General features: G+C 44.9%; 2 protein-coding genes across 5 annotated transcripts in view; one reads left to right on the top strand and one right to left on the bottom strand.

The window, feature by feature from the left end:
• The window catches only part of LOC139406576 (DNA-binding protein RFX2), a 66,108-nt gene extending 57,548 nt beyond the window's left edge, over nucleotides 1–8,560 (top strand). For all 4 annotated transcript variants that reach the window (XM_071149309.1, XM_071149311.1, XM_071149310.1 and 1 more), the window contains 8 exons: nucleotides 3,012–3,124; nucleotides 3,338–3,489; nucleotides 3,595–3,692; nucleotides 3,809–3,958; nucleotides 4,116–4,324; nucleotides 5,510–5,663; nucleotides 5,869–5,911; nucleotides 6,019–8,560. In XM_071149309.1, coding sequence (XP_071005410.1) covers nucleotides 3,012–3,124; nucleotides 3,338–3,489; nucleotides 3,595–3,692; nucleotides 3,809–3,958; nucleotides 4,116–4,324; nucleotides 5,510–5,663; nucleotides 5,869–5,911; nucleotides 6,019–6,134 — 1,035 coding nt within the window. In that variant the 3' untranslated portion in view covers nucleotides 6,135–8,560. The remainder of the gene's footprint in view (nucleotides 1–3,011; nucleotides 3,125–3,337; nucleotides 3,490–3,594; nucleotides 3,693–3,808; nucleotides 3,959–4,115; nucleotides 4,325–5,509; nucleotides 5,664–5,868; nucleotides 5,912–6,018) is intronic.
• A 404-nt stretch (nucleotides 8,561–8,964) lies between these two features.
• The window catches only part of LOC139406577 (F-BAR domain only protein 1-like), a 45,509-nt gene continuing 36,938 nt past the window's right edge, over nucleotides 8,965–17,535 (bottom strand). The window contains exons 16-27 of the mRNA XM_071149312.1: nucleotides 15,499–15,550; nucleotides 15,155–15,282; nucleotides 14,013–15,026; nucleotides 13,720–13,826; nucleotides 13,419–13,587; nucleotides 13,183–13,297; nucleotides 12,921–13,076; nucleotides 12,282–12,414; nucleotides 11,949–12,145; nucleotides 11,688–11,752; nucleotides 9,346–9,513; nucleotides 8,965–9,215 (exon numbers count right to left, since the gene is read on the bottom strand). Coding sequence (XP_071005413.1) covers nucleotides 9,187–9,215; nucleotides 9,346–9,513; nucleotides 11,688–11,752; nucleotides 11,949–12,145; nucleotides 12,282–12,414; nucleotides 12,921–13,076; nucleotides 13,183–13,297; nucleotides 13,419–13,587; nucleotides 13,720–13,826; nucleotides 14,013–15,026; nucleotides 15,155–15,282; nucleotides 15,499–15,550 — 2,333 coding nt within the window. The 3' untranslated portion in view covers nucleotides 8,965–9,186. The remainder of the gene's footprint in view (nucleotides 9,216–9,345; nucleotides 9,514–11,687; nucleotides 11,753–11,948; nucleotides 12,146–12,281; nucleotides 12,415–12,920; nucleotides 13,077–13,182; nucleotides 13,298–13,418; nucleotides 13,588–13,719; nucleotides 13,827–14,012; nucleotides 15,027–15,154; nucleotides 15,283–15,498; nucleotides 15,551–17,535) is intronic.

Below are 17,535 nucleotides of genomic sequence, written 5' to 3'. Positions count from 1 at the left end.
AAACAATATTTCAGAGCTGGTGCTAGAACACATCCTTAGTTACTGTTGAATGTGATCGAAGAGAATACCAACTCCCTGGATGGGATACAGTGATGAGGGAGGGGGTGGTGAAATGTTTAATGTACATTTTTGGGGGACTTTCCAAGCTATAGAGAGAGAAGGAGAGACCGAAAGGGAGAGGTGCCCTGAAAAGCTTAATTAAAGCACTGAAGCCGTGGGTTTATCATATTATCCGTGGCCTCCCTCTGTCCAGCCACACCACGCTCCTTTTGTTCCAGCCTCCTTTCATCTCAGCTCAGCTTTCAAGACATGCCAATTAACCTTTCAGCGCGCTGGGTGGACATCTTGGTGTCTTTTTGTGCTCGCCTCCCCGTGGGCCTTTGTGTTGCCTTGTCATTGGACAGGCACATGGGCTCCTGCCTTTGTCTGGCCGGCGCATTTCTGTCACTCTCACAGCTCTCTGTGTGTTTCTGTGTGTTTAATGTTTATGCGCTTTTCTCTTTGTGAGCAAACAACCATCTGTTAACTTTATACTAGGAGGATTATTGATGGTAAATTAAATGTACTATGTCAAATAAAGGTAACAAGCATACAAAGGACAAATCAAGGTGAAGGTCCAGGAAGAACTTATTCCTGACCGTGCTTTCAGTGGAAATACAGCTGTAGATTTTCTGTTTCAAATTAAATCACATTTTATTTGTCTCATGCGCCGATGTAGACAGGTGTAGAACTTACTGTGAAATGCTTACTTACAAGCCCTTAATCAACTATGCAGTTCAAGAAATATAGTTAAGAACACATTACTAAATAAACAAAAGTTAAAAAGGCTATATACATGGGGTACCGATACCAAGTCAATGTGTGGGGGTACAGGTTAGTCGAGGTCATTTTTACATGTACAGTGCCTTCGGAAAGTATTCAGAACCCTGGACTTTTTCCAGATTTTGTTACGTTACAGCCTTATTCTAAAATGCATTAAATAAAACAAAATCATCAGAAATCCACACACACAATACCCCATAATGACAAAGTGAAAACAGGTTTTTATACATTTTTGCAAATGTATTACATTTTTTAAACAGAAATACCTTATTTACATAGGTATTCAGACCTTTTGCTATGAGACTTGAAATTGAGCCCCGGTGCATCCTGTTTCCATTGATCATCCTAGAGATGTTTCTACAACTTGATTGGAGTCCACCTGTGGTAAGTGTCCTAGCAAAGAGTCTGAATACTTATGTAAATAAGGTATTTTTTAAATATATTTTTTATAACATTTATAAACCTGTTTTCACTTTGTCATTATGGGGTATTGTGTGTAGATTGCTGAGGATATTTTTTTTATTTAAATTAAGCAACTTTTTTTTTTTTTTTTTTTTTTTTTTTTTCACCTTTATTTAACCAGGTAGGCTAGTTGAGAACAAGTTCTCATTTACAACTGCGACCTGGCCAAGATAAAGCATAGCAGTGTGAACAGACAACACAGAGTTACACATGGAGTAAACAATTAACAAGTCAATAACACAGTAGAAAAAAAGGAGAGTCTATATACATTTTGTGCAAAAGGCATGAGGAGGTAGGCGAATAATTACAATTTTGCAGATTAACACTGGAGTGATAAATGATCAGATGGTCATGTACAGGTAGAGATACTGGTGTGCAAAAGATACATAAATAAAAACAGTATGGGGATGAGGTAGGTAAAAATGGGTGGGCTATTTACCGATAGACTATGTACAGCTGCAGCGATCGGTTAGCTGCTCAGATAGCAGATGTTTGAAGTTGGTGAGGGAGATAAAAGTCTCCAACTTCAGCGATTTTTGCAATTCGTTCCAGTCACAGGCAGCAGAGAACTGGAACGAAAGTGCATTTATTATTATATGTCAAAGTTATTGATAAGAACCAAATATCCTGCTATCAGACACGCCAGTTAAGCATGCTTTTGTTGAGTTGAATGATAAAATGAGCAATAAAAACTCCAGCGTGGAAGGAAATGAATAAATCAGGTAAAACCACATAAAGAAGTGTATGTGTGTGGGGGCAGCGTTAAGGAACCTCAGTCCCAGCATGCTCCTCTCTGTCATTCTTTTCTCTCCCTCTCCCTTGTCTCTCTCGCTCTAGCCATAGTTTCTAAAGCATGCTGTTTTTCCTGTGTGTCGAAACTGGGGAGGCAAAACGCTTGTTTGTAGGGGCAGGGGAATTCTTCTTTTTGTTTTGGAGTTTAGTGTTTAAGCTGTTGCCCAGAGCAACGGTAAACAAGGTTACCATAGTGATCTTTGGAGAGGAAGCAAAAACATATCATGTGATTGAAGGAAAGCCTATACTGTGCTGGGCTGTAACTGGAGACTGGGAGCATGTCCTGCCAAAGGAGAATCTCTGGGCATGGTGTGAAGAGTGAATAGAGACACTACCACTAATCACAGAGCACTGATAGACAGAACATACAGGAGGTTCACTGCTGCTCTGTTACTGAGGGTTGACTGTGGCTTCACTGTCTATATTATGTCATATTTAAACATACCTTAGGCTATATCTGTGGCCATTTCAATTATTTTTTACATTATCAAAGTGAAGTTGTCTTCTTTTAGCCCATATTGTTACTGGAAAATTGTATAGTGAGTTGGTAAATCTTTAGTATAGTAAATCTGTCATGTGGAGATTTGATTGGCATGTTGATTATAGTATTTAGCACATGCTCGGAACTCGGTATGTGAGAGTTCAAACAGGAATGAGGAAGCTGTGTGGACTTGAGGCTGCCCAATATTACAGGGACACACTTACAGCACACACAATAGTCCCTGTTAAAGCCATGTTACAGTTGAATTCCTAGTAAATATCACTCAAATATTATCTGTTCTGATTTGGGATCAATGGGTTGGAAGGAAGGCAGCATTTAGCTTGGACTCAGCCTCTAACCAGGCTGCTGCAGAGAAACTTTGTTGTGTGTCTGGTTGCCATGGCTCAGCTCTGTGTTTTGTCCTTCCCGTCTCCCCTCCTCCTCTCCCCTGTAGGCTACTCTGGATGTGGTGATGAACCTCCAGTTCCACTACATTGAGAAGCTGTGGCAGACCTTCTGGTATTCAACAGCGCCATCTAGTGACGTAACCACCACCATCCCCAACAGGTCAGACAACAGAGGATTGAGAAAGTCATATTTGAATTAGGAAAAAATGTCATATTTTCTTTCAGGCTTTATATGCATGTATGTTTTCTGTGATTGAAAACTGTTATTTTAGTGATTTTGTGTGTGTGTGTGTGTGTGTGTGTGTGTGTGTGTGTGTGTGTGTGTGTGTGTGTGTGTGTGTGTGTGTGTGTGTGTGTGTGTGTGTGTGTACAGCGATGAGGACATGGAGGGGGTGATCCCCAGGGAGAAGCTGATGGCTCTGTGCAAGTATGAGCCTGTCAAGCTGTGGATGAGGAGCTGTGACCATATCTTGTACCAGGCCCTGGTGGAGATCCTCATCCCTGACGTGCTACGCCCTGTCCCCAGTCAGTACACCTACCTAACTTCAGCATTACTACATTATAATAACAACATCATTATCGCACTCAATGTATTGTATTCATCCCAGCTGATTTTTTTTTTTATTGCAGGTACTCTCACTCAGGCCATTCGCAACTTTGCCAAGAGTCTGGAGGGCTGGCTGACCACAGCCATGAGCGACTTTCCCAATGAGATTGTACGCACCAAGGTACAAAACACCTTCCAACACCCTCGTAGTCATTCTGCAGACAGCTGAACTCGCAGATATACATTACACGCGATACATTCCCAGGTGAAGTTAACCATCTTTTGTATGTGCTGTAGGCAGCGGTGGTGAGTGCATTTGCTCAGACCTTGCGTCGGTACACCTCTCTGAACCACCTGGCCCAGGCGGCCCGCGCCGTGCTGCAGAACACCTCCCAGATCAATCAGATGCTCAGCGACCTCAACCGCGTCGACTTCGCCAACGTACAGGTAGGACCATGGAACTAATAATTCCTTGGGTACATCTTTGTTGCACAGTGGAAAGAAAACACTTCCGTGTGTGTCCATGTGTGTGCATGCATTTCTGTTTGTACCTGTACCTTGTAAATCCTCTCAGACTTGGGGTTTGTGTGTTGTTGGTCTACAGGAGCAGGCGTCGTGGGTATGCCAGTGTGACGAGACTGTGGTCCAGCGGCTGGAGCAGGACTTCAAGGTGACCTTGCAGCAGCAGAGCTCTCTGGACCAGTGGGCCGCCTGGCTGGACAACGTGGTCAACCAGGTCCTCAAGCCCCACGAGGGCAGCACCAGCTTCCCCAGGGCTGCAAGACAGTTCCTGCTGAAGTGGTCCTTCTACAGGTATGGACCCTATCTAAACAGACAGACAGACAGACCTCGATAGATAGATCGATCTATCTATCAACATTATCTATCTCTAAAGATAGATACACTAGATGACCAAAATGGCGGCCAGCTCTAGGAAGAGTCTTGGTGGTTCCAAACTTCTTCCATTTAAGAATGATGGAGGCCACTGTGTTCTTTGGGACCTTCAATGTTGCAGAATTGTTTTGGTACCCTTCCCCAGATCTGTGTCTCGACACAATCCTGTCTCGGAGCTCTACGGACAATTTATTCGACCTCGTGGCTTGGTTTTTGGTCTGACATGCACTTTCAACTGTGGGATCTTATATATCCAAATCATGTCCAATCAATTGAATTTACCACAGGTGGACTCCAATCAAGTTGTAGATGGATGCTCAATGTAAACAGCATGTATCTGAGCTCCATTTCGAGTCTCATAGCAAAGGGACAAACTTTTCACTTTGTCATTAAATGGTATTGTGTGTAGATTGCTGAGGAAAATATTTGATTTAATCCATAATTTCAATGTATTTAATGTAACAAATGTGGAAAGTCAAGGGGTCTTAATGCTTTCCTTGTGTGTGTGTGTGTGTGTGTGTGTGTGTGTGTGTGTGTGTGAGAGAAAGCAGTTGTTTCCGCACAGTTCTGGTTCTAAGTTAATTAAACAATGAACATCGCATCATGCTTAGGGTCATGTATAAGAAGTATTTTGGCTAGCATGGCTGGAAGAGATCTCAGGGACTTTGAAAGAGGGGTCTCAAAGGAGCATAGGGGATTTAAAGGGTGTGTGTCTCAGTCACCAGATCTCAACCCAATTGAACACTTAACACTGGAGTGGTGCCTGAGACAGCGTTTTCCATCAACAATACACCAAATGATGGTATTTCTCGTGGAAGAATTGTCACATCCCTCCAATTGAATTTCAGCACTTGTAAAATCTATGCCAAGGTGCATTGAAGCTGTTCTGTCCTAATGGCCTATTAAGACACTTTATGTTGGCGTTTCCTTTATTTTGGTATATATACAGTATGCATTTTCACTAAAGAATGGTAGTATTTTCAGGCTGATGAATTTAGGTGGTTAGCGTCATGTGGCGTTGGCAGATTGAAGCTCTTTGGGGCTGTGTTAATGTAATTTCTCTCTGATTGCCTCCTCCCTCTCTCCCCTCCTCCTTTCCCCCAGCTCCATGGTGATCAGGGACCTGACCCTGCGTAGTGCCGCTAGTTTCGGCTCCTTCCATCTCATCAGGCTGCTCTACGACGAGTACATGTTCTACCTGGTGGAGCACCGCGTCGCCCAGGCAACCGGAGAGACGCCCATCGCTGTCATGGGAGAGGTGAGTGGGCAGCCTTTCATGTACCAGTTTCCTTGAGCTATCCTGTGGAACTCCTGCAAAAGTCTGTGAAATAATTATGCATATTTTATCGCACACCAGGTTGTATGGTGAGAGTTTCTGGTTATGAGGTAAATGGCTTGTTGACAGCATGTAAATCTGTATTAGCCCATTACTAATATAATTTCTCCTTTCTTCTGAAACACAGTTCAGTGACCTAAACTCAATGTTGCCCATGCTCATGGATAAAGGTTGGTCTACTCTCCCTGGCTCCTAGTGTTTGACTTGCTGTCCCCTATGTCTCAATGTGGAATACATTTAGACCTTACCTTTTTGTTAACCTCTGTTCCTATCTCAGACCCGTCCTTCTCAGACGACATGAGTGACATGGGCAGTGACGAGGGCCGGGGGCCCAACGAACCGACCGTGAAAAGGGAGAGGATCGAAATCAACCACTCGCTGCAGGAGATCTGAGACCAGATGAGGCCCGTGACCCTCTCTCAGGAGCCCTGCTGAAGCTCTGGGCTCTCCTGGTCCTGTCAGCACACTAAGAGCCGGTAGCCCAGCCTGCTACACAGCGAGTGTGTTCAGTGTATATAGAGAAGAGCAGCAGGCTCAGCCCCTACCCAACCACTCCTCCTAGTTAGTGTATTTAAAGGGGGACTCTTTATCCCAGGGAAAACAATGAATGCTCACCAAGTGGGTCTGGTTTGACCTGACAGGGGTATACAGTTCAAATTGTTTTTTTCCCCTGTTTTGCAACTGTGAATAAGAATGACTTTGTGCAGTACCCATGTTGGATACATGTAACGTTGTATGAGTGGTGTGTTTCTTATCCTTTATTAGCTGTGCCATAGTGTAATTCCAGTGCCTTAGATGCTAACTCTTTAACCACCACTACTACAGATGTCTATCTCCTCCCTCAGCTGTGCCTCTACCGCAGTATGAATGTATTGTTTCAAAACCTCAGACATTCTAAAGCACCTTTAAACCTGTAGGTGTAATAGGATTATTCTATACGTGTTGCCTCAACGCACATTGATGCAACCAACTGACCCAAAGGACTTGTCCCTCTCCCACCAGCGCGGCCACTCGTGGCTCTGTCAGTAGGGCCTGATGCAGAGAAAAAGACCCTAGTCTCATTGTTGATGGGATGGCAGGGACCTCTAACACCCTGGCCGCATGAGATGATTAGTTACCTCCTCCTTTTCTATGCTCTGCTCTGCTGTTCTTATGAGGCAACTATAAAAGAGTAGCCACTGTTAACTCTACCAACTCCCCCATACTCAAGTAACCTTCTCCATGTGTATATATATATATATATATATATATATATATATATATATATATATATCACTTTTCATCCAAATTATAACTATTCTAGGATGCCGTTTGGCATCAACTCAATTTCAGGATACACACAATGCTGGTCTCATTGATCCATGACTCTAGAACTTTGGGGGGTGTTTCTAGATGCCACACCCCAGAGTCTAGGACAAGCCAGTTGCATCTATATTGATGAGACCTTTAGATTTATGTTTTAAGGACTGAAATGAGAGTGGTGAACTGTGTTCAGGAAACCACCAGATTGTATGTATATATATGATGATCTACCTTCTGGGTTAACTGGAGCTGTCTGGCATCCATTTTGTGGAGCCGTATGTCTGGCCCAAACTGGGCCATGTCGAATTTCTTAAGGGATGTAAAATAGTATGTATTTACCAAAACGTGAAAGAGCGTTGGACCTCCGAAGCCAAAACCCTTAAAAGGAAACTCCTAATTGCATCTGTTCAGTTCAACTGATGCTCTGAGTTCAGATAGTGTGGCTCACCCCCTTAATGGTACCGTTACTCAAATGGACTCGTTCCATTTTGATTGGAGGGGGAAATATTCAGAATATCCTGATCCATGTTTAGTTTAATGCTCGATATATGAAAGTGTAAACGGCTCGAGCCGGTTTCTCTAAAGATGATTTACATATTATATAGCCGTACAATTGTACTGTACTGATTGTGCGAAACCAACAAACTGTTAAACGTTCATACATAAATATATTTCTTAATATGATGTAGAAAATGTGTTTATTAATGGCCTTTTGAGTTCACATGGGGCTGGATCACACCGGTATTGTGGAAGATTGAAATTGAAAGGCAACGTTCGAAGGCTGCATTCATGGTAAACGGAAATGACCTTTACATTTTTAAACACGGATCTTCCGCAATACGGATTGAATCCAGCACTTGGTCTATCCCCAATAATTTCTCTTCCCATACTGTACCGTTTGTGCTTTTAAAAGGGGATGTCCTCCTTGCTTTGATTATTTAGTGGCTGGGACTGATGTGTGTGACGCAGACGTTTTGTCTTGTTTTGATCATTTTCTATGTCTTATGGTCAACACAACAATATTTAACTGTAACAGTGTTGATATTTGGGGTGTAAGTGCCCAATTAGCCGTCAGTCACGTGTCCATATTGAGAGAATCTCCATTTCTATTTATGAATAAATATAACTGATTTAATTACTGATTGACATGAACTTTTTTTTCGAAACACTTTTGGTTGAATTTTACTTCCCCCCCACAGAGTTTGTAGTAGCTTGAGAATCCGGAGCCCTTTGTAACTCGTGCCTGTCACAGTACTTTGCCTTTTAAGTGCTTTGGAAAGTCATTTCTACGTGAACTTTAATGTTTTTTGTAATGCTGTTTAGACTTTTGGCTGAGGATTATTTTTTATTGAACTAAATCTGGTTCTTCTTACAAGTATATTGAACCCTTATTTTTATGTATTTTTAAACATTATTGACTACACTTTACCTAGCTTGAGGGCATACAGTCTGTAACAAACTGCATAGTTCAACTGTATTTTGTACTGATCAATGTGTAATAAATTGGTGAAACCATCTGTTTTTGGCCACGTTCATTTATTAATGAAATGTCTATATTTTGTAAAAACAGCTTTACTAACATTTTTCAATGAGTCTTCCTGGCCAATGAAGTGTTAATAATGTTATCACTGACAATGATTCATTCTATATGTGCAGAAATATTCCTTATATTTACATTAAATTCAAGTTTCCATGGAAATTCTGTTCAAGACATTGTTAGTAGTATGTTTATATTCATACACACAATTCTCTCCAATAAAGCCAACTTCTTACATCCAGTTTTCAAACTCCTGATATAAAAAGGCACACAGAACACAATGCAAACACAACAAACAAGATTCAATACAAGAAAAAATAGATGGGTACACTCCCCTGGGAAAGGGCGAGGATTGCGTGTACAATTCAGAGCTGAAAAAGAAAAGGCTAGGTCCGAAAACGAGCTTGATCCTTTTTAGCGGCAAGGTCAGCACACACATGTTAAGTGCACATTCTCCTCCAAAGCCAGGAGAATGAGTGAGCACGGTGTCTGGTCCCAATGTCAAACCCATCCCAGTCTGTCTGTCCTCTACCTCCTGGGGAAGGAGGTCAGTATGGCCCAGAGGGCTAAAAGTGCAATGTGTACTCCAGGAACTCCTATTGCTCCTCACAAGGAGCAGCCTGCCATGTACTTCCCTGCCAAGGAAACACAAACATGTGGTGAAACACATTATTATTTAAAAAATTCCATACAATCTTTTGTCAAATTCCAAGGCCCACACACTATCTTATTGGCCAGGCTTAGTAACATATGGTGTTACTGTACCTGTGGCAAATCTCTTCTTGACCAGGGACATACGGTAGTGACTGCCCACCAGCTCCACATCCATGCCCGACAGAGAGGCCCCGGAGCCCACAAACTGGACTGCCAGGCTGGGGGGAGGTCCACGAGGAACCTCCAGGCATTGCCAGCTGGCACACAGAGTGCCAGAGCCTGGAACAACCAACAATTGACACATTCTTCAGTTTCCCTCCACTAACAGGAGCAAGTTAATAACACTGGCTTGTTATTTTAAAAAAGCCACTTTTCCCACTAGCACTGACTGAGAAATACTTTGTTGAGGGAAAATCTACTTTGTACGATTGTGATCTTGTCTCACCTAGCCATCTTAAGATTAATGCACTAATTAGAAGTTGCTCTGGATAAGAGCGTCTGCTTAATGACTAAAATGTTTTTAAAAAATGATAATCCCTGCCAATTCTCCTTTATATTATCACTGACCCATCTTCCACTCAGGCTCAGCTTTCATATGCTAATCTTGATATTTAAGATAATGATACCTTCATAGAGGCTGCATATTAAAATAGAGAAGAGGGTGGCACTCAATGCAATTATGTAGTCAAGGGCCAGACTTGGAATAAAGAACTTTATACTGCATTTATATTTCCTTAACCATAATTTATATACAGTGCCTTGCGAAAGTATTCGGCCCCCTTGAACTTTGCGACCTTTTGCCACATTTCAGGCTTCAAACATAAAGATATAAAACTGTATTTTTTTGTGAAGAATCAACAACAAGTGGGACACAATCATGAAGTGGAACGACATTTATTGGATATTTCAAACTTTTTTAACAATTCAAAAACTTAAAAATTGGGCGTGCAAAATTATTCAGCCCCTTTACTTTCAGTGCAGCAAACTCTCTCCAGAAGTTCAGTGAGGATCTCTGAATGATCCAATGTTGACCTAAATGACTAATGATGATAAATACAATCCACCTGTGTGTAATCAAGTCTCCGTATAAATGCACCTGCACTGTGATAGTCTCAGAGGTCCGTTAAAAGCGCAGAGAGCATCATGAAGAACAAGGAACACACCAGGCAGATCCGAGATACTGTTGTGAAGAAGTTTAAAGCCGGATTTGGATACAAAAAGATTTCCCAAGCTTTAAACATCCCAAAGAGCACTGTGCAAGCGATAATATTGAAATGGAAGGAGTATCAGACCACTGCAAATCTACCAAGACCTGGCCGTCCATCTAAACTTTCAGCTCATACAAGGAGAAGACTGATCAGAGATGCAGCCAAGAGGCCCATGATCACTCTGGATGAACTGCAGAGATCTACAGCTGAGGTGGGAGACTCTGTCCATAGGACAACAATCAGTCGTATATTGCACAAATCTGGCCTTTATGGAAGAGTGGCAAGAAGAAAGCCATTTCTTAAAGATATCCATAAAAAGTGTTGTTTAAAGTTTGCCACAAGCCACCTGGGAGACACACCAAACATGTGGAAGAAGGTGCTCTGGTCAGATGAAACCAAAATTGAACTTTTTGGCAACAATGCAAAACGTTATGTTTGGCGTAAAAGCAACACAGCTCATCACCATGAACACACCATCCCCACTGTCAAACATGGTGGTGGCAGCATCATGGTTTGGGCCTGCTTTTCTTCAGCAGGGACAGGGAAGATGGTTAAAATTGATGGGAAGATGGATGGAGCCAAATACAGGACCATTCTGGAAGAAAACCTGATGGAGTCTGCAAAAGACCTGGAGACTTGGACGGAGATTTGTCTTCCAACAAGACAATGATCCAAAACATAAAGCAAAATCTACAATGGAATGGTTCAAAAATAAACATATCCAGGTGTTAGAATGGCCAAGTCAAAGTCCAGACCTGAATCCATTCGAGAATCTGTGGAAAGAACTGAAAACTGCTGTTCACAAATGCTCTCCATCCAACCTCACTGAGCTCGAGCTGTTTTGCAAGGAGGAATGGGAAAAAAATTCAGTCTCTCGATGTGCAAAACTGATAGAGACATACCCCAAGCGACTTACAGCTGTAATCGCAGCAAAAGGTGTCGCTACAAAGTATTAACTTAAGGGGGCTGAATAATTTTGCACGCCCAATTTTTCAGTTTTTGATTTGTTAAAAAAGTTTGAAATATCCAATAAATGTCGTTCCACTTCATGATTGTGTCCCACTTGTTGTTGATTCTTCACAAAAAAATACAGTTTTATATCTTTATGTTTGAAGCCTGAAATGTGGCAAAAGGTCGCAAAGTTCAAGGGGCCGAATACTTTCGCAAGGCACTGTAGCTAGAATAGGACTGATATGTGGCCATTGAGTGAGATGGGTGTGGATGTACTGTAGACAGACAAGTAACCTTTGCTGTGGTTGGTAGGGGAGAGGTTGGGTAGTTTCCACAGTAGCTGTCGTTCCTCAGCATTCCTGGGAAGGCAGACAAAGGGTCAGTGGGGCCAACCCAGTTCCCACTCTTCTCTCTTTCTCCCCCTCTTTCCCAGTCTGTCCTCACCTTCTCCCTGACCTTTAGTCCGTCCTTTCTCCTACTTTCACTATACCTCTATCCCTCCGCCCACCATACATCCCCCTTTCATTCCCTCCTCCCACTCCCACCCTAACTCACCAGGAGGCTGGGGGCTGGCACTGCAGGTCTGTTGCGGTGTGGTCGAGGGGCAGCAGCACCTGCACAGCAGTGAGCTGGGTGGAGGGGGCGGTGGCCGGGCAGCAGTGGTAGTCCAGTGCTACACGGGTCACCGTGCCACTACGCTGGCACTCTGCTGACAGCAGGAGGGGAGCACGACCAGGGTCCTGGGATGACACCTGAGAGGAACAGAGTTAGGAGAGGTTGTTGATGCTGTCATTTGGAAGACGAGGGAAAATGTGTATCTTGAAGAATACTTTTGTGTAACTTCAGATGACAGAAGGTAAGAGAGTACCACTGTACTTCATCAGTCACCTGGTATTTGAGTAGGGCCACATTATAGTAGGAGGCCAGGGGGTTGAGCTCAGCCTCTCTCTGCAGGTAAAGGTTCAGTGCATGCATGTTGAACCAGAAGTCCCTGGTGTCTGGGTCACTCTGAGAGGGGTCACTGTGGAGAATAACACAAACCGAAGAATGAGACATATCTATCTATATATCTTACCATTTCAGCAATCTGTAGACATCTGTGTTGTTTAGCAACAAAACCAATGTGTGTGCATCTTCGGGGCAAAACAGACTGGGTTGGCTTCGAATCATAGGATTATTGACAACATGTAAACTATATTTCTCTCTAAATGTTAATTGAAAACACATTTGCACAATAAGCACTTTGTTACAGTTGTTAGTTAGCAAATTTTAGCGGTAATGTCAGATGTGGTTAAAGCCAAAACACCTCAAAAAAGGCATCGAGAACCAGATCAACTATTTGAAACAAGCCACCTATGATTCCAAACATGACAGCGTCTTGTCATTGTTGCTAGGTATCAGATCATTCAGAATCATAACACAGCCTTCTACCCTTGCGATGTGCGCGCATAATTTGTGTAACATTGTCACGCAACCTGTCTATATTTCATAACCACACAACCAATCCCATAGCTTATATTAAGCTACCTGTAAAGCAGCTTCTGATTGGGCAGAAAGTGGTTAACCCGGGAGATGTTGACCAATCGAAAGCTGAGGACCGGGGCATTTGGGTTAGCAGTGAAGATACGAGTGATTCCAGCAGGAAAAGACATGGTGAGATCTCCTGTGATCTTCACCAGACAGCTGGAGAAGAGAGAAGAGAAACATACACACACTTAGCTTTCAGCAGGTCTGTGTATAATAGGTAATAACACTGGACCTGGTGTACAGAGGGCTTATGTATGCTGACCGGTTGTGTTGTCCACCTTTGAAGTAAGCATTGATGTATTCTGTGATGGCTGCAGCCACAGGCCATAACTCTTGGGTGCTCAGAGAGATCGGGCTCGGTCCGCGAGACAGATGCACTGTGGGAAGAATAGCTATGTCTATGACAAGTTCAAGGCACAATGTCCTTATTCATAAGTGCTTTATGCTATTGAGTATCTTTAAAAAAACGGGTTTAAAAAGTGTTGTGTTCAGACTAACTGTGTAGGGGTGCATGGTCTTGGTTCAGATGCGAGAGGGGTGAGGGCTGCCCACCTCTGGCAGGGCTGGGGGCGCGTGTCTGTGCCCCCCACTCACTGGGGCTGGAGGAGGAGGACGAGGTGAGGTCTGGGCTGGGTTCCGGCTGAGGAGACGAGCACACTGACCTGGACTGAAGACACACAGGAAAAAGTAAGCAGTTACAGTAAGTAGTTGTCTACAGGCTTATAGCTGTAAAATGCACAGATCTGGGAGACCAGACCAGAGCTTCTGTAGTCCGGTTGATTTTCCTAAAGACACTCACTCTCTCACAGCCACTCAGTCTGCCTGAGGACCTCTTGGCTCTGGCTGGTCTGGGAGGGGCTGCCACCAGCAGCTCTGCACTGTCCTGCCTGAAGCTTTGCTTCGAACCTAGAGGAACATGACCAATATTACAACCTGTAAGACAAGAGGAAGTTGTCTAAAAGACAGTGTGGGGTTTGGAATGGAGTCAAATATAGTTGTACATTTGGGAAAATATATTTAGAAAATCCAATCTCAAAATACAGCTAGTGCATCGACATCTGAGGCCAGTAGTGTAGTGTTCAACATTCATACCCTTGTGTGAGCCCATGTTGCAGGGCGGCTGTGATGTGTTCAGGTCCAGGCAGTTCTGGTCTTTATCAGTAGAAAAGCACAGGTCCTCCTGTGGCCCAGAATGCCGTGTGAGAGGCAGGCCGCTCCTGCGTGGCTCGCTTTCGCTGCGTGACTCACGGTGCTTCCTCCCTCCCTCCCGGACCACTCCACCCAGGGCCAGAGACCCAGCCGAGGTCCCCTCACTGAAGGGGTTGTGGACAGAGTTCCAGTGCACCAGCTCCTTCTTAGGATGGGATAAGGGGAGGGAGTTTGAGTTGGGGGTCAGCCTACTACTGCTGACGATGTGGGTCAGGATTCCTGTCGCGGCAGCTAAGGCTGACTGGTGGGTGGGGCTGCCAATCATAGTGATGGCGAATGGGTCGTCAGGTGATACTGGGGGCGGGGCACTACGGTCTCGTTTCCTGTCCCTGTCCTTGCGAGAGCAGGAGGAGGGGGTGGGAAGGGTTTTACTGTCACTGAGGGAGCTGGAGAACGGGTCGCCCTGTACCGCTATCCCCCTTCCGTCTCTGGAGGGGCGCGGGCGTGGGGGGGCCCAGGCGTCAGGGGGGGGCAGGGTCTCCTGGGTGACGGTCCTCTCGAAGGCAGCCAGGAAGGGGTCTTCAGGAGGGATGTGTTTACAGTTCCACAGGGCCGGGTCCAGCTCTGGAGGGGCTAAGGACTGGGAGAAGGCCGGGAAGCAGAGGGCTGAGGGGTCCATGTCTGGAGGGGGGCGGGAGGATCGTGGAGCACCTGCCCAGATACTGGCAGGGTTGTCCTGGGGGTGGGGGCTACGTTCCGGGGAGGGGTCTCTAAAGACAGTGAGGAAGGGGTCTTCTGGCCTGCCCAGTCCTGCTGGTTCTTTATTCTGACTTGTCGATGGCCACGCTGCCCAACCAGCCGGCTCAGGGGAGGGGCCTAGGGGCTGATGGGAAGGTGAGTCCAGCCCTGAGTCCTCTACGTTCTCAGGAGAGGAGGAGTCAGAGGAGAAGGCAGCATCTGGAGGGAACAAGGGGAGACGATCATTCTACTACCTAAAACAGTATGTATCACACATAAGATGAGGCCTTTTTACTGACTGGAAAAGCTTCTGTCCCTGTCATCAGAAGACTTTAAACCGTATTTACATTCAGAAGCACCAAAGACACTCTCTGCTCTCTGTAGCTGATCTCTACCAGCAAAGCTTTTTGATTTGAAGGCCGACTCCAGAGGAGGTCCAAAGAGACTGTCCGAGCCTGACGCAGTAGAACTCAACCTAGAGAGTGGGTGAGAGACAGATGAAATGAGAAAGGGAAAGAGACAGTGAGGGAGATAATACGTTACCAGGAGCGAATAAAAAGCAAAGCCAGAGGTAATGTCAGGTACTGTCATCAGATCTCCTGCTGGCTTCTTCTCCCACAGCATCTCTCCACCTCACAGCTATGTACGACAGAGAGAGGGGAGGACTGGAGTGTGACTGACATTCACTCACCTACTGGGATCTGGACTGGAGGTGGATCTGCATAGGCCATCCTGCTCTCCCTCTGCAAAAGACACATACACACACTTAGTGAAGTTTAATTTGGGACTGCTCCCTAATCAGGGAGAGATGTGATTAGCTAGAGTGCTGATGGAGGGCAGCCGTAAGGGAATACCCATTACCTTCCATAAAGATAAATACCAGCTATTAGCCTGGCTTCTCTAAGCAACATCAGCACAGCGCTTTATGCTATGGTTTTAATCAAGACACTCATCATTAATCCAGTCTGCTCATTTCCCCCACAAATAGCCTCCTACTGTGGCATCACAGGCTGCTACTCCCTCACTAATAAACCATGTTCCAGACAGACCTGAGGCGTGACAAATAGACAGTGTGATTCAGCCAAGGTCAGCCACCTTGACGATTTATCACTGGACGGATACGCACTGTTAAGCTTATCCAGAAGCAACGCGGTAAATCACATTCACATCACTTCAGACTGGGAGTAACATTTCTATTTATTTTATTTAACTAGGCAAGTCAGTTAAGAACAAATTCTTATTTACAATGACGGCCTACCACAGCCAAATCTTCCCCTACCCCGGACGATGCTGGGCCAATTGTGCGCCGCCCTATGAGACTCCCGATCACGGCCGGTTGTGATACAGCCTGGATTAAAGAGGCTGTATCACTAACATTAAAGGGGGAGTAATAGTATGCTATGCATGAATACCATATGAAACAAACAGTTATGACCTACCACTGATAGAATATAGGGAAATGATCAAGTACATGGTAAGGGGCAGAAACAGTGGAGAGTGTACTACTGACACTGCAGAAACAGTGGAGAGAGCGAGTGTACTACTGACGCTGCAGAAACCGTGGAGAGAGAGAGAGAGAGTGTACTACTGACGCTGCAGAAACAGTGGAGAGAGCGAGTGTACTACTGACGCTGCAGAAACCGTGGAGAGAGAGAGAGAGAGTGTACTACTGACGCTGCAGAAACAGTGGAGAGAGCGAGTGTACTACTGACGCTGCAGAAACCGTGGAGAGAGAGAGAGAGAGTGTACTACTGACGCTGCAGAAACCGTAGAGAGAGAGTGTACTACTGACGCTGCAGAAACCGTGGAGAGAGAGAGTGTACTACTGACGCTGCAGAAACAGTGGAGAGAGAGAGTGTACTACTGATGCTGCAGAAACAGTGGAGAGAGAGTGTACTACTGACGCTGCAGAAACCGTGGAGAGAGCGAGTGTACTACTGACGCTGCAGAAACCGTGGAGAGAGAGTGTACTACTGACGCTGCAGAAACAGTGGAGAGAGAGTGTACTACTGACGCTGCAGAAACAGTGGAGAGAGAGTGTACTACTGATGCTGCAGAAACAGTGGAGAGAGAGAGTGTACTACTGATGCTGCAGAAACAGTGGAGAGAGAGTGTACTACTGATGCTGCAGAAACAGTGGAGAGAGAGAGTGTACTACTGACGCTGCAGAAACAGTGGAGAGAGAGAGTGTACTACTGACGCTGCAGAAACTGTGGAGAGAGAGTGTACTACTGACGCTGCAGAAACAGTGGAGAGAGAGTGTACTACTGATGCTGCAGAAACAGTGGAGAGAGAGAGTGTACTACTGATGCTGCAGAAACAGTGGAGAGAGAGAGTGTACTACTGATGCTGCAGAAACAGTGGAGAGTGTACTACTGATGCTGCAGAAACAGTGGAGAGAGAGTGTACTACTGATGCTGCAGAAACCGTGGAGAGAGAGAGTGTACTACTGATGCTGCAGAAACAGTGGAGAGAGAGAGTGTACTACTGATGCTGCAGAAACAGTGGAGAGAGAGAGTGTACTACTGATGCTGCAGAAACAGTGGAGAGAGAGTGTACTACTGACGCTGCAGAAACAGTGGAGAGAGAGTGTACTACTGATGCTGCAGAAACAGTGGAGAGAGAGAGTGTACTACTGACGCTGCAGAAACGGTGGAGAGAGAGTGTACTACTGACGCTGCAGAAACCGTAGAGAGAGCGAGTGTACTACTGACGCTGCAGAAACCGT

Source organism: Oncorhynchus clarkii, chromosome 4 (genome assembly GCF_045791955.1).
Source record: "Oncorhynchus clarkii lewisi isolate Uvic-CL-2024 chromosome 4, UVic_Ocla_1.0, whole genome shotgun sequence".
Taxonomy (NCBI): domain Eukaryota; kingdom Metazoa; phylum Chordata; class Actinopteri; order Salmoniformes; family Salmonidae; genus Oncorhynchus; species Oncorhynchus clarkii.
This window is presented reverse-complemented; position numbering and strand designations above follow the sequence as displayed.